Below are 14,676 nucleotides of genomic sequence, written 5' to 3' on the forward strand. Positions count from 1 at the left end.
ATGTTGCTAGGGTTGGAGAATTTGAGCTACAGGGAGAGGCTGAACAGGCTGGGGCTGATTTCCCTGGAGCATTGGAGGCTGAGGAGTGACCTTATAGAGATTTATAAAATTATGAGAGGCATGGATAGGATAAATAGACAAAGTCTTTTTTCCCTGGGGTCGGGGAGTCCAGAACTAGAGGGCATAGGTTTAGGGTGAGAGGGGAAAGATATAAAAGAGACCTAAGGAGCAACTTTTTCATGCAGAGGGTGGTACGTGTATGGAATGAGCTGCCTGAGGAAGTGTGGATGCTGGTACAATTGCAACATTTAAAAGGCATCTGGATGGGTATATGAATAGGAAGGGTTTGGAGGGATATGGCCGGGTGCTGGCAGGTGGGACTAGATTGGGTTGGGATATCTGGTCGACATTGACGAGTTGGACTGAAGGGTCTGTTTCTGTGCTGTACATCTCTATGAATCTAAGTAACCTGATAGCTCACCTTGAAACCTCAAGGCTAAGATTGTGTTTTCATGGATTTTTAATCCAAATGCTTATATTGTCAGTATCACTGCAATGGTCTGCATGTTGATGGTTGAGTGTAATTGCCATGCCCCTTGGATTCCAATATTCAATGCTTCAAATACATAATAAAACAAAAGTAAAACTGCCATTGTCAGATAGGGCTGCTCTCTCATTAGAGAGAGATAGCTGGTCATGAGTTTGACTTGAGGGTCACCCTACCTCAGGCAAGGCAGGAGGTTGTAAATGATGACCTTAAATAGTACAGAAATTGAACCTGAGCTGTCGGTGTCACTCTGCAGCTGTCCAGCCAACTGACCTAACCGACCCCTGGGGAGCTATGTGAGATCCCTAACTGTACATTAACAAGGACCCACTGCCCTCAGAGATGAGAATGCAAACCCAGCTGCTTCACTGCATGTATTACCACTGAATCTATTTGTTTGTGCGTTTTGTCCCTAACCAGGCCATAGCCTCCAAACTATTGATCTGCTGGAATTGCATACCATAATCTAGATTGAAAACTTTGCTTAGCAACTCTAGAAGTACCAGAACTTATTTAGCTTACTAAATTACTCCAGTATTCCATCACATCAATGTAATTTGAAAGAAGAGAGTTTATTGAAGGGGTATGTACAATTCACATTGACAATGTGATTCTTAGGTTGTTGTGGAAACGGAGAATGTTGATCATTTCCTCTCCTTCTGAAGAAGAATGGGCATTTCAACAGCAGCTCACAGCATTACATGGCCAGGCCTGCAATCTGGGTAAGTTACTTCAGTATTACGTCCTCCATCTCCTTTCACTTAGTAGCCGTGTGACAGAGAGGACAGCCATTTTGTTTACTTTCTCACCAAGAGATTATGTGCCAGTTGGCAGGAGTCTTAGGGGGTTTCGACACTTCACTCCTTCCAGATGGCTGTGGCAGATTAGTCCAGGAGGCTTGGTCTCCTCCTGCAGAGGCATTTCAAAATACACTGCACTAAATCCAGTCAATTTACACAAGGGATTGATGTGTAAAATTAAAGCACATGGGATTGGGATTTGTATCGAGATGGACAGAAAACTGGTTGGCATACCAGAAATAAAGAGCAGGAGTAAATGAGTCCTCTTCTGAATGGCAAGCAGTGTTACTGGGATATCACAGGGATCAGTGCTAAAACCCCAGCTATTCACAATCTACTGTGTATTTGTGATTTAGTGAGAAAACAAAATGTAATATCCATACCCTTGCATATGCCACAAAGCTGGGTGGGAGGCTGAGCTATGAGGAGGATGCAGAGATACTTCAGTGTTTTTGAACAAGTTGAATGAGTGTGCAAATATATGGCAGATGCACCTAACTGAGAGATTATCCACTTTGGTAGTAAAATTCAGGAAAGCAGTTTATTATCTGAATGGCTATAAATTGAGAGAAGGAAATGAGACCTGGGTGTCCTTGTAAACCATTTGCTGAAAGTAAACATGCAGCTGCAGCAGGCAATGAAGAAGGGAAATGGTACATTGGTCTTCATAGTGAGAGGATTCGAGTAGAGGAGTGGGGATGTCTTGCTGCTATTGTATAGGCCTTGATGAGACCACACCTGGAATGTTGTAGGTAGTTTGGTCTTCTTGTCTGAGGAAGGGTGTTCTTGCTATAGTGCAGTGAATGTTTACCACCCTGGGAAAGTGGGACTGACTTATGAGGAAGGATTCAACCAGTCAGGAATATATTTGGATGGTATTCAGAAGAATAAGGGGGATCTCTTAGGAACCTGTTGTTACAACACGGCAGTGAATCCTTCTGTTAATTAAACCAGACACTCAGAAAAGTTCACCTTGCTTCATAATCTGTTAAAATATGAGTGACAGAGAACTCCCAAATTCCACTATTTAAAGAAAATAACATCAATTTACTTTAAAAGTGAACATTAAACAACTATTCACAACTCTAAGCCACCTTTCTGTAAACTGCTTATTATTTTCCTCCAACTCTTTTACAATATGCTGTTCCAATAAGACACTTATTAAAATTACATCAACTTAATTTCAAAACCACACAGCAGCTGTCATCTTTCTGTGTCTTTCTTCTTCTGGCTGAAGATCTCCCTGGGTCGTCGGCCTTATTTTTACAGCAAGTATGTTTCATATGAAAAGGTACCTTTGATAGAGAGTGTTTCCTAATTTCTTGAAGAGCAAGATATTAGCTCTCCATGCATTTCTGTCTCAATGGCAGTTGCTCTCTGACCAATTTTCAAAATTTTATATCCCCCCAACATCAATTGATTCATTGGTTCGATGTTGGTAAAACATTAAATTCAAACTTGATCGGGGTTTTGTATCCTGGGACATCATTTAAACTGATTGGTTAAATTCAAATTGTTGTCAAACAGCAACCAAAACTTAGGGATCCATTTCAGAGCCAAATGTCACATATTTTCAATTTTCCAATACACTTTGGGATTGCATTCATTTGTACAGGTGTTTGTGATCTTTCAGTTCAGAACAGCGTTCAAACTCTCTCTTAAAGGTACAGTACATGTCTTTTCAACTTCAGAACACCTAGAAAATTCTAAAGGACAGACAGGGTAAGTGCAGGGAGGAGAGTCCTGATACTGGGGTCACAGTCAAAGGATACAGGGTAAATCATTCAGGACTGAAATGAGGAGAAATTTCTTCGCCCAGTGGGTGGAGAGGAATTCGCTATCACAGAAAGCAGTTGAGGCCAAAATATTGTATGATTTCAAGGAAACACCACTTGGGGCTAAAGGGATCAAATAATATCGGAGAAAAGCAGGAACAGGCTGTTGAATTGGATAATTAGATATGATCATAATAAATAGTGGAACAGGCTTTAAGGGCAGGATTGCCGACACCTTTTAATCCATATTGTCCATGTTTCCGTGGTTGAACTTTCTGCTGACATTGTCTCCTGGACACTGGAAGTGTGCCTGACTGACCACATTCAAAATGAGGATCATTCCACTGAGCTGTGCTGCCTTCGATGATTTACCCTGAAATGGCTGACTCCTCATTCACTGTTCTTTACATTAAAGAGTATTAAATAGGTACCAGAGTCCTCAATTTACCCATTTTTAAGCAGCCTCACCTCAACCATTCCTCTCAGTGACACTGACTGTCACAGGATCCCCACCCACTCCCCTCAGTGACACTATCACAGTGTCTCTACCCCCTCCACTGAGTGACACTGTCACAAAGACCCCACCCCCTCCTCTGTGACACTGCCACAGGGTCCCCACCCCCTCCTCTCAGTGTTACTGTCACAGGGTCCCCACCCCCTCCACTCATTGACACCATCATAGTGTCTCCACCCCCCTCCACTCAGTGACACTGTCACAAAGACCCCACCCCCTCTCAGTGACACTGACGGTTCCCGGGTCCCCACCTTCTCCTCTCAGTGACACTGACTGTCACAGGGTCCCCTCCCCCTCCTCTCAGTGAAACTGTCACAGGGTCCCCAACCACTCCACACAGTGACACTGTGACAGTTTCCCCACCCCCTCCTCTCAGTGAAACTGTCACAGGGTCCCCACCCCCTCCTCCCAGTGACTCCGTCAAGTTCCCTAGCCCCTCCTCTCAGTGACACTGTCACCGGGTCCCCACCCCGTCCCCTCAGTGACACTGTCACCGGGTCCCCACCCCCTCACCTCAGTGACACTGACTGTCACAGGGTCCACACCCGCCATCTCAGTGACACCGTTACAGGGTCCCCACCCCCTCCTCAGTGACACCGTCACCGGGTCCCCACCCCCTCCTCTCAGTGACACGGTCACAGCGTTTCCACCCTCTCCCCTCAGTGACACCATCACAGGGTCTCCACCCTTCCTCTCAGTGACTCCGTCAAGTTCCTCAGCCCCTCCTCTCAGTGACACAGTCATCGGGTCCCCACCCCCTCACCTCAGTTACACTGTCACAGGGTCCACACCCCGTCCCCTCAGTGACACTGTCACAGGGGCCCCAACCCCTCCTCACAGTGACACCGTCACAGGGTCCCCACCCCCTCCTCTCAGTGACACTGTCACAGGGTCCCCACTCCCTCCTCTCAGTGACACTGTCACAGGGTCCCCACCCCCTCCTCTCAGTGACACTGTCACAGGGTCCCCACTCCCTCCTCTCAGTGACACTGTCACAGGGTCCCCACCCCCTCCTCTCAGTGACACTGACTGTCACAAGGTCCCCAGATCCTCCTCTCAGTGACACCGACTGTCATAGGGTCCCCAACCCCTCCTCTCAGTGACACTGACTGTCACAGGGTCCACACCCCCTCCTCCCAGTGACACTGACTGTCACAGTGTCCCCACCACCTAATCTCAGTGACACCAACTGTCACAGGGCCCCCACCCCCTCCTCTCAATGACACTGTCACAGGGTCGGGATCCCCTCCTCTCAGTTACACTGTCACAAGGTCCACACCCCCTCCTCTCAGTGACACTGACTGTCACAGGGACTCCACCCCCTTCTCTCAGTGACACCATCACAGAGTCCCCAACCCCTCCTCTCAGTGACACTGTCAGTGTCTCCACCCCCTCTCCTCAGTGACACCGTCACAGAGTCCCCACCCCCTCCAGTGACACCGACTGTCACAGTGTCCCCACCCCCTAATCTCAGTCACAGGGCCCCCACCCCCTCCTCTCTTGACACTGTCAAAGGGGCACACCCCCTCCTCTCAGTGACAGTGTCACAGGGACTCCACCACCTCCTCTTAGCGATGCTGTCACAGGGTGCGCACCCCTTTCGCTCAGTGACACTGACTGTCACAGGGTCCCCATCCCTACCTCTCGTTGACACTGTCACAGGGACTCCCCTTGCCTCAGTTACACTGTCACAGGGTCCACACGCCCTCTCTCAGTGACACCGACTGTCACAGGGTCCCCACCCGCTCGTCTCATGACGTTGTCAAACGGTCCACACCCCTTCCTCTCAGTGACACTGACTGTCATAGGGTCCCCACACCCATCTCTCAGTGACTCTGTCACAGATTCTCCACACCCTCCTCGCAGTGACACTGTCACTGGGTCCCCACCCCCTCGCCCTAGTTACACTGTCACAGGGTCCCCACCCCCTCCTCTCAGTGACACTGACTGTCACAGGGTCCCCATCCCTACCTCTCGTTGACACTGTCACAGGGACTCCACCACCTCCTCTCAGTGACACTGTCACAGGGTCCGCACCACGTTCTGTCAGTGACACTGTTACAAGGTCCACATCCCCTCACCTCAGTTACACTGTCACAGGGTGCCCACCCCCTCCTCTCAGTGACACTGACTGTCACAGGGATCCCATCCCTACCTCTCAGCGACACTGTCACAGGGTCCGCACCACGTTCTCTCAATGACACTGTCACAGGGTCGGGATCCCCTCCTCTCAGTTACACTGTCACAAGGTCCACAACCCCTCTCCTCAGTGACACTGTCACCGGGTCCCCACCCCCTTGCCTCAGTTACACTGTCACAGGGTCCACACCCCCTCCTCTCAGTGACACTGACTGTCACAGGGACTCCACCCCCTTCTCTCAGTGACACCGTCACAGGGTTCCCACCCCTCCCCTCAGTGACATTGTCACAGGGTCCCCACCCCCTCCTCACAGTGACACTGTCACAGGGTCCCCACCTGCTCCTCTCAGTGACACTGACGTTCACGGGATCCCCACCACGTTCTCTCAGTGACACTGTCACAGGGTCGGGATCCCCTCTCCTCAGTGACACTGTCACCGGGTCGCCACCCCCTTGCCTCAGTTACACTGTCACAGGGTCCACACGCCCTCTCTCAGTGACACTGACTGTCACAGGGTTCCCACCCGCTCCTCTCAGTGATACTGTCACAGGGTTCCCACCCCCTCCTCTCATTGACACTGTCACAGGGTCCACATCCCCTCCTCTCAGTGACACCGTCACAGGGTCCCCACCCCCTCCTCTCAGTGACACTGACTGTCACAGGGTCCCCACCCCGTCCTCTCAGTGACACCGTCACAGGGTCCCCATCTCCTCCCCTCACTGACACTGACACAGGGTCCCAAAGCCCTCCTTTCAGTGACACTGTGACAGGGTCCCCACCCCCTCTTCTCAGTGACACCATCACAGAGTCCCCAACCCCTCCTCTCAGTGACACTGTCAGTGTCTCCACCCCCTCTCCTCAGTGACACTGTCACAGGGTCCCCACCCCCTCCTCTCAGTGACACCGTCACAGAGTCCCCACCCCCTCCAGTGACACCGACTGTCACAGGGTCCCCACTCCCTCCTCTCAGTGACACCGACTGTCACAAGGTCCCCACCCCCTCCTCTCATGGCACTGTCAAAGGGTCCAAACCCCCTCCTCTCGGTGACACTGACTGTCACAGGGTCCCCACTCCCTCCTCTCAGTGACACTGACTGTCACAAGGTCTCCACCCCCTCCTCTCATGGCACTGTCAAAGGGTCCACACCCCCTCCTCACAGTGACACTGACTGTCACAGAGTCCCCATCCCTACCTCTCGTTGAAACTGTCACAGGGACTCCACCACCTCCTCTCAGTGACACTGTCACAGGGTCGGGATCCCCTCCTCTCAGTGACACTGTCACAAGGTCCACACCCCTTCCCCTCAGTGACACTGTCACAGGGTCCACACCCCCTCCCCTCAATGACACTTTCACAGGGTCCCATCCCGTCCTCTCAGTGACACTGATTGCCACAGGGTCCACACCCCCTCCTCTCAGTGACACTGACCGTCACAGGGATCCCAACCCCTCCTCTCAGTGACACCGTCACAGGGTCCCCTCCCCCACCTCTCAGTGACATTGTCACAGGGTCCCCACCCCCTCCTCTCAGTGACACCTCACAGGGTCCCCTCCCCCACCTCTCAGTGACATTGTCATAGGGTTCCCACCCCCTCCTCTCAGTGACACTGACTGTCACGGAGTCCCCACCCCCTGAGCAGTTATCAGCCCACAGCTTCACTAATTTACTCCTACCACTTCTGTGATGATTGTGATTTTCCAGAGTTCTTGCCTCCCTTCTGTCTGCTGATGTCAGTGTCCCACAAACCAGATGCTACTTCTGCCACACCAATCTTTCAGCTGTGCTTTCACCTCTCTAATCTGATTGCTCAATGCAAGTATGAATGCGTCTCATAATGATACCGATGAGTTTTGAGGTTATGTTTTTTAATTTGGCACCTCGCTCCTCATAATGACTATGCAAACCTTCTTGCCTCTGCCCATGTAATTGATACATACATGGGCCACGGCAACTGGATCCTCTCCCTTTCCGTGCAAATTCCTCTCCAACCCTGTGGATAGTGTGGAGGGCTGTTGTAGGTTGCAATGGGACATTGACAGAATGCCGAGCTGGGCTGGGAAATGGCAGATGGAGTTCAACCTGGAAAAGTGTGAAGTGATTCATTTTGGAAGGTTGAATTTGAATGCAGATTAGAATCCCTACTGAGTGTTTCAAATTTGAATCCCTACTGTGTGGAAACAGCCCTTCGGCCCAACAAGTCCACACTGACCCTCCTAAAAGTTATCCTTCCAGACACATTCCCTTACATTTACTCCTAATGCATGCACCTAACCTACACCTCCCTGAACACTGGGCAATTTAGCTCGGCCAGTTCATCTAACCTGCACATCTTTGGATTGTGGGAGGAAACCGGAGCACCTGGAGGAAACCTACACAGATATGGGGAGGAGGTGAAAACTCCACACAGACAGTCACCCAAGTGTGGAATTGAAGTCAGGTCCCTGGTGCTGTGAGGCAGCAGTACTAACTACCGTACCACCGCGCTACCCCAAGATTATACGGTTAAAGGTAGGATTTTTGGCATTTTGGCGGAACAGAGGGATCTTGGGTCCATGTCCATACATCCCTCGAAGTTGCCACTCAAGGATTATTAAGAAGGCATATGGTATTTTGGCTTTCATTAACAGGGGGTTTGAGTTTAAGAGCCGCAAGGTTATGCTGCAGCTGTATAGAACTCCGGTTAGACCACATTTGGAATAATGTGTTAATTCTGGTTGCCTCATTATAGGAAAGATGTGGAAGCTTTAGAGAGGGTGCAGAGGGTGCATGGACTGGAGGACATGTCTTATGAAGAAAGATTGAGGGAGCTGGGGCTTTTCTCATTGGAGTAAAGAAGGATGAGAGGTGACATGTTAGAAGTGAACAAGATGATGGGAGGCATAAATAGAGTGGATAGCCAGAGACTTTTTCCCAGTGCGGAAATCTCTATCATGAGGGGGCATGACTTTAAGGTGTTTGGAGGACGTTTTAGGGGAGATATCAGAGGTATGTTCTTTACACAGAGAGTGGTGGGTGCGTGGAATGCACTGCCAGCAATGGGAGTAGAGTCAGATACATTAGGGACATTTTAGTGACTCTTGGATAGGCACATGGAGGACGGTACAATGAAGGGTTTGTAGGTTAGTCTGATCTTGGAGTAGGATAATAAATCAGCACATGAAGGGCTGAAGAGCCTATACTGTGTTGTACTCTTCTATGTTCTATGTAACCCAGATGTCCTGAAACGTGGGCACTGGCAAAGAGCACAATGTCTGCATTCTCAGTCTTGGCTGCAGACAACAGTATCAATCCCTTCACTATACTCTTTGCTACTACCAATATATTAATGAGGGTAGTGCAGTTGATGGAATTTACATGGACTTCAAGAAGGCCTTTGACAAGGTCCAACATGGGAGGCTATTCCAAAAGGCAAGAGCAGGCAAGTTGGCAAACTGAATCCAGATTGGTTCGCAAATAAGTGGCAAAGAGCGATGGTGGTTTTGTTTGTTTTGTAATGAGAAACCTGTGACAAGTGGAGTACCACAGGGTTCGGTGCGGGGGCCCTTACTGTTTGTTATGTACATTAGCAACTTGGGTTTGAAAGAAGAGAATAAAATTAGTAAGTTTGCATATAACACGAAAATTGATGATGTTTGTACTGAGGAGGATGGTCTCAGGCTACATTCTGATATTGATCAGCTGGTAAATTGGGCAGAGAAATGACAGAGGGAGTTTAAGTGCAAGGAGATACATGTTGGGAGGCCTAATAGGGAAGGGAAGGACATACACAAGTCCCTAGGACTACTGGGGAATAAAGGGACCTTGGTGAACAAGTCTATAAATTCCTGAAGGTATCAGCACAGGTAGATGGACTGATGAAGGAGGCATATGGATGCTTGCCTTCATAGCTGGTGTGTAGAAAAAAGGAGCAAGAAAGTCTTGTTTCAACTTTATAAAACATAGGTTAGGCCACAGGTGGAATACTGTGTACATTTCTGGTCTCCACACTATTGGAAGCACATGATTGCATTGGAGAGGATGCAGGGGAGATTCACCAGGATGTTGTCTGGGATGTAATGTCTTAGTTATGCATAGGCATTTGTTTTCCTTGGAGCAGAGGATGCTGAGAGGGGAACTGATTGAGGGAAAAGAGTGAAATTCTCCTTTCCACGGCAGATGTGTTTAAGGCTGAGAAGAACAAGTGGTTTAGAGGAAATATGAGAAAGAAGTTTATCTCCCAGAGGGTGGCAGATATATGGAATGTGCTGCCTGAGAGGGTGGTGGATATAGATACTCTCGTAACATTTAAAAAACATTTGAATGAGCACTTAAAATGCCAGGGCATAGTTGATGATGGACCAAGTGCACATAAATGGGATTAGTGTAATTTGGTGTTTGTTGGTCAGCATAGACATGGGGGCTGAATACTCTATGACCTTGATATTCCTTCCCGCTTCCACTTCTTGAGTGGCTCCCTGTACCATGATGCCACGGTCACTTAGCTCATCCAGACAAGCTGAATGAACCTCACTGATGTTGGGCAATTGCAAAGGTTGAGGCTCCTGCCCTGTCTCCCATTACCTGCCTCATTACCTGTCGCTGGACATTGACTAAATCAGATATGTTATAAAATATAACTGTACAAAGAGTCCAGGTAACGTTCTCCTAACCCTGACATGCTGCAGTGACTTTGGTTCAGCGTACAGCTCATCAACTCTGAGCCCAACGCTTGCTGTGGGCATGTTTGTCCTGGACCAGACTGACATCCAGGAACTCCCATGTGCTGCAGCTGGATACAACACTTATCCTGCCATCCCTAATGTGTTCAAATTAATATTTGATTATTTTATTTCATTATATATAGTTCTCTTTTAAAAAAAATATTTTATTAACTTTACTACCAGTTGCCATATTATGTTGAAACATTGAATAAACCTTACTGACCAGATATTAACAAATAACTGGCTTCTCCTGTAGCAGAGAAACAATTAATACCTCAGGGCTGAAAATATTAAAAAAGACAAGAACATTAGTGCACCTTTTTTCCTTCCTCTTTCAACTCCCTTATTCTCCAAAATCTAGCTTTCTGTTGCAAGTCGTACTGAGTTGTAGAGGTCTACAGAAAAAGGCCCTTCAGCCCATCGAGTCTGGGCCTGTCAAGTTGGATAGTTTTACTTGCTCTAATACAGAAGGCCTGGCTGACATACTTAATGAGGACCTTTCTGATCTCCTTCTTAAATAAACCTAGCTTCTCTTCCACTGGAGCTCTCATTAAAGACTGGCAACTCCAAACTTTCGACTGTAGATTTTATTTTTAATTGCCAACTAAAACAAAATTAGATTTGTACAAAATAAAAAATTATATTTTCTTTTCACCAACTACAAGCACTGCTAAGTGAAAATTATGTCAATCTTATGTGTTTATTTTTCATTAATAAATTTCACTTTCATTTTCAATGTTGTGTATTTGATTAGGAATTCGCCACTTTACTCTGTTGAAGTTGGTGGGATCAGGTGAAGATGTTTCAGGATCTATGGAAGTGTTTCCATTGAATGGTAAAGGCATTTATTCCATCACATATTATTTCATACAGTAAATGTGGATTGGTTATTTTGGATTACAATTTTTTATTCATTTATGGTATGTTGGAGTCACTGGGCCAGTATTTATTTGCCGCCTGTCCCTAGTTGTCCTTTGAGAAGATGGGGGTGAGCTGCCTTCTTGAATCACTGCAGTCCACATGCTGTAGGTAGACCCACAATGCCCTTCTGGAAGCGAATTCCAGGATTTTAACCCAGCGACACTGAAGCAATGATGAATTCAGGATGGTGAATGTGTTGGAGGAGAAGTTGTTGGAGTTGCACCCATTCAGACAAGTGGGGAGTATTATGTCACACTCCTGACATAACACACAAACCAGAAAGACAGCAGTATCTCCAGCAATGTAGGACTGCTTCGGTGCTGGACAGGAGTGTGAGCTGAGGCCATGAACTCAAGCTCTGAAGTTGAATTTGATCAACAACCCTTTCTTAAATCATTCACCTTGAAGCATGAGCAGAAACAACTTTGCGCGGGGGATGAGAGTAGTAGCAGCAGCTTTGTTTGTTAAAATGTGTACTTTAATTTGCTGAACATAGGAAGAGCTGAAGTGGCGACGGAGGTGCTTTCCTCAATGCTGGTGAAAGGCCTTCGTGAACACTTCCAGATCAGCGAGGAGCACTTTATGCTGTTCGTAATCGGTAAAGATGGCACCATCAACTCCTGGTACCTGACTCCTGTCTGGTCGCTGACGAACATTTATGAACTGGTGGACTCAATGCGGCTGAGGCAAGAGGAGGTACAGCTTCAAGAGACGCTGGGAATCTCATGCCAGGAGGATGAATATTCCCCCCATTACCGTGGATACCCTGAGCATGGATAGCATCCCCATAATAGGAAATAATTCTCATGTGAGACTTTGATTGCGATTACAAATCACTAATGATATGAACTTTGTTTTAAATATATAGTCAATTTATATCAGCAATATGCATTGGACAGTTTACAATATCAATGTTATCACTGCACTTTGTACTTGTTAGGGTGGTAGTGCTGCAGTAACCAATACAGTAGCTCCCCTGATGAGCTAAGTTGCCTTTTTGGTGCTTAATATTTTCTTCCAGCAACCCTTAAAGACATAAGACATAAACCTGCTCCCGTATTTGCAGAGATGCCTGCATCACCCTGCCTCACTGACCTGGTACAAATTAAGGCAGAACAGTTCTAGATGATTACTTCTCAGCTCTGTTACCAACATCTTTCTTGTCTACATATTCTACTGGCACTAGAAATGATTATTGCTGTTCCAAACCTCCCTCTCAGCTCCACATACCCAATTTGGCAGAAAGGTAGTGGTGTAGCAGCAATGTCACTGGGCTAGTAATTGGGAATCCCAGGCTAATGGGGAAATAGATTCGATTCCCATCATGTTAGATTGTAAAATTTGAATTCAGTTAAAATCTGGAATTAAATGCGAGTCTAATGGTGACCACATAACTACTGTTGATTGTTGTAAAGTTTCATTTGGTTCATAAATGTCCTTCAGGGAAGGAAATCTGTCATCCTTACCTGATCTCAATTACATACGACTCCAGATCCCCAGCAATGAGGCTGAATCTTAACTGCAGGGTGGGCCTAGCCATAAAGTCTCAATCCTGCAAATGAATTTAAAAAAAATTCTACAAATTCTCCCTCATTCCTGTGTTGAAAACGTATTTTTCCAAATGTTCAAAACTGTAGCACCTTTGAATTAAAATAGGAGTAGATTATTCATTCTGGTAAGCCTGGTCTGCCATTTAGTTTGATTGTGACTGGTCTATACCTCAACTCCATTTATCCAGCTTTGTCTTACATCCGTGGATAACCTTATCTAACAAAACTCAGTCTGGAAGATTTCAATTGACCCCTAACATTAACAGCTTTTTGAGGGATCAGAATTTCTGACTTGAACTATGATTTATATGAAAAAATGCTTCTTGAATTTATTCGCAAAGAGTAGCTGTAACGGGATCAGGGCTGAGAACTAAATATCCAAGGATACCTGTCCTATTGAAAGGACAGGCAGATTGCCTTCCAGTAAGAAATTAAGTTGATAGCCAGATGTGATATAGAGTCTGAATGCATAGAATATGTGTGGGTAGAGTTGAGGAACTGCAAAGGGAAAAAGACCCTGATGGGAGTGGTGCACTGCCTCCTGGTAGTAGTCAGGAAGAGGGAAAGAAAATAAATCAGGAAATAGGAAAGGCACTATTATAACTACCATGGGGAACTTCAATGTGCAGGTGGACTGGGAAAATCAGTTTGATAGTGGATCTCAAAAAAAGGTATTCATGGAATGTCTGTGGGATGTTATTTTTGGATCAGTTTGTAGTAGAGCCCAGGAGGCAATTCTGGATTTGATGATGTATAATGAAGCAGACTTGATCAGGGAGCTGAAGGTGAAGGAACCCCCAGAAGGCACTGATCATTATATAATAGAATTCACCCTACAGTTTCAGAGGGAGAAACTGGAATTCAGAGTCTTACTATTACAATTGAGTCACACAAATGTTCCATCTTCATGTTCCATCAGTGTGACTTTTGTGAAGTGTTATTGTTCTACTCCTCCTCAGACTTATATGCCCGAGTCTGTTAAGGTGGGTGATATCACACCCGGTTTTCCTTTATAGTGGTTTGTATATGGGAGCTACGTCAACGTGCTGGTTGATGGCATTGCGGGTTGAAAACCAGGCCTCCAAGAATTCTCTGTTTAACTTGTCCTAGGATGGTTACATTGTCTCAGTCAAATTGGTGGTCCTCTTTTCTGCATGTACTGAGATGAGGGAAAACTGGTCATGCCGTTTTGCTGCTAGTTGGTGTTTGTGTATCTGGATTGTTAGTTTTCTTTGGGTCTGGCTGATGTGGTGTTGTGGCAGTCGTTACATGGGATTTTATATATTACATTGGTCCTGCATGTTGTGAGTATGAGGTCGTTCATTCTTGTGAGTAGTTGGTGCAGTATGGCTGTGGGTTAATGTGATGTTGGGTCATGATTCCTAGTGGTCATAGTAGTCTGGTTGTCATTTCTGATATGTTCTTGATACAGGGTAGGACGACCAGTGTATTGGGGCGTTCAGTATCCTTCTGGTATTGTCTGTCCAATAGGCATAGGGGGATGAAGCTGTTGGGGTATCTGTTGTTTGTGAAGACCTTGTATAGGTGTTCTTTCTCAATCCTGCATAATTCTGGTGTGTTGCAATGCCACCAACCAGTGCGTTGACATAAATCCCACATACAAACCACTCAATGGAAAAGCAGAAGTAATATCACCCACCTTAACAGACCGGGGCATATAAATATCAAGAGGAGTAGAACAACAATGCTTCATGGAAGTTGCATTGA

The 14,676-nt window shown here is 46.7% G+C and overlaps 1 protein-coding gene across 1 annotated transcript in view; it reads left to right on the plus strand.

The window, feature by feature from the left end:
* The window catches only part of LOC132821629 (coiled-coil domain-containing protein 80-like), a 28,954-nt gene extending 15,907 nt beyond the window's left edge, over window positions 1-13,047 (plus strand). Inside the window, exons 5-7 of the mRNA XM_060834337.1 lie at window positions 1,166-1,269; window positions 11,232-11,312; window positions 11,895-13,047. Of these exons, the coding sequence (XP_060690320.1) occupies window positions 1,166-1,269; window positions 11,232-11,312; window positions 11,895-12,178 (469 nt within the window). The 3' untranslated portion in view covers window positions 12,179-13,047. The remainder of the gene's footprint in view (window positions 1-1,165; window positions 1,270-11,231; window positions 11,313-11,894) is intronic.
* The last annotated feature ends 1,629 nt before the right edge of the window (window positions 13,048-14,676 follow it).

This window comes from Hemiscyllium ocellatum, chromosome 2 (assembly GCF_020745735.1).
Source record: "Hemiscyllium ocellatum isolate sHemOce1 chromosome 2, sHemOce1.pat.X.cur, whole genome shotgun sequence".
NCBI classification, from domain to species: domain Eukaryota; kingdom Metazoa; phylum Chordata; class Chondrichthyes; order Orectolobiformes; family Hemiscylliidae; genus Hemiscyllium; species Hemiscyllium ocellatum.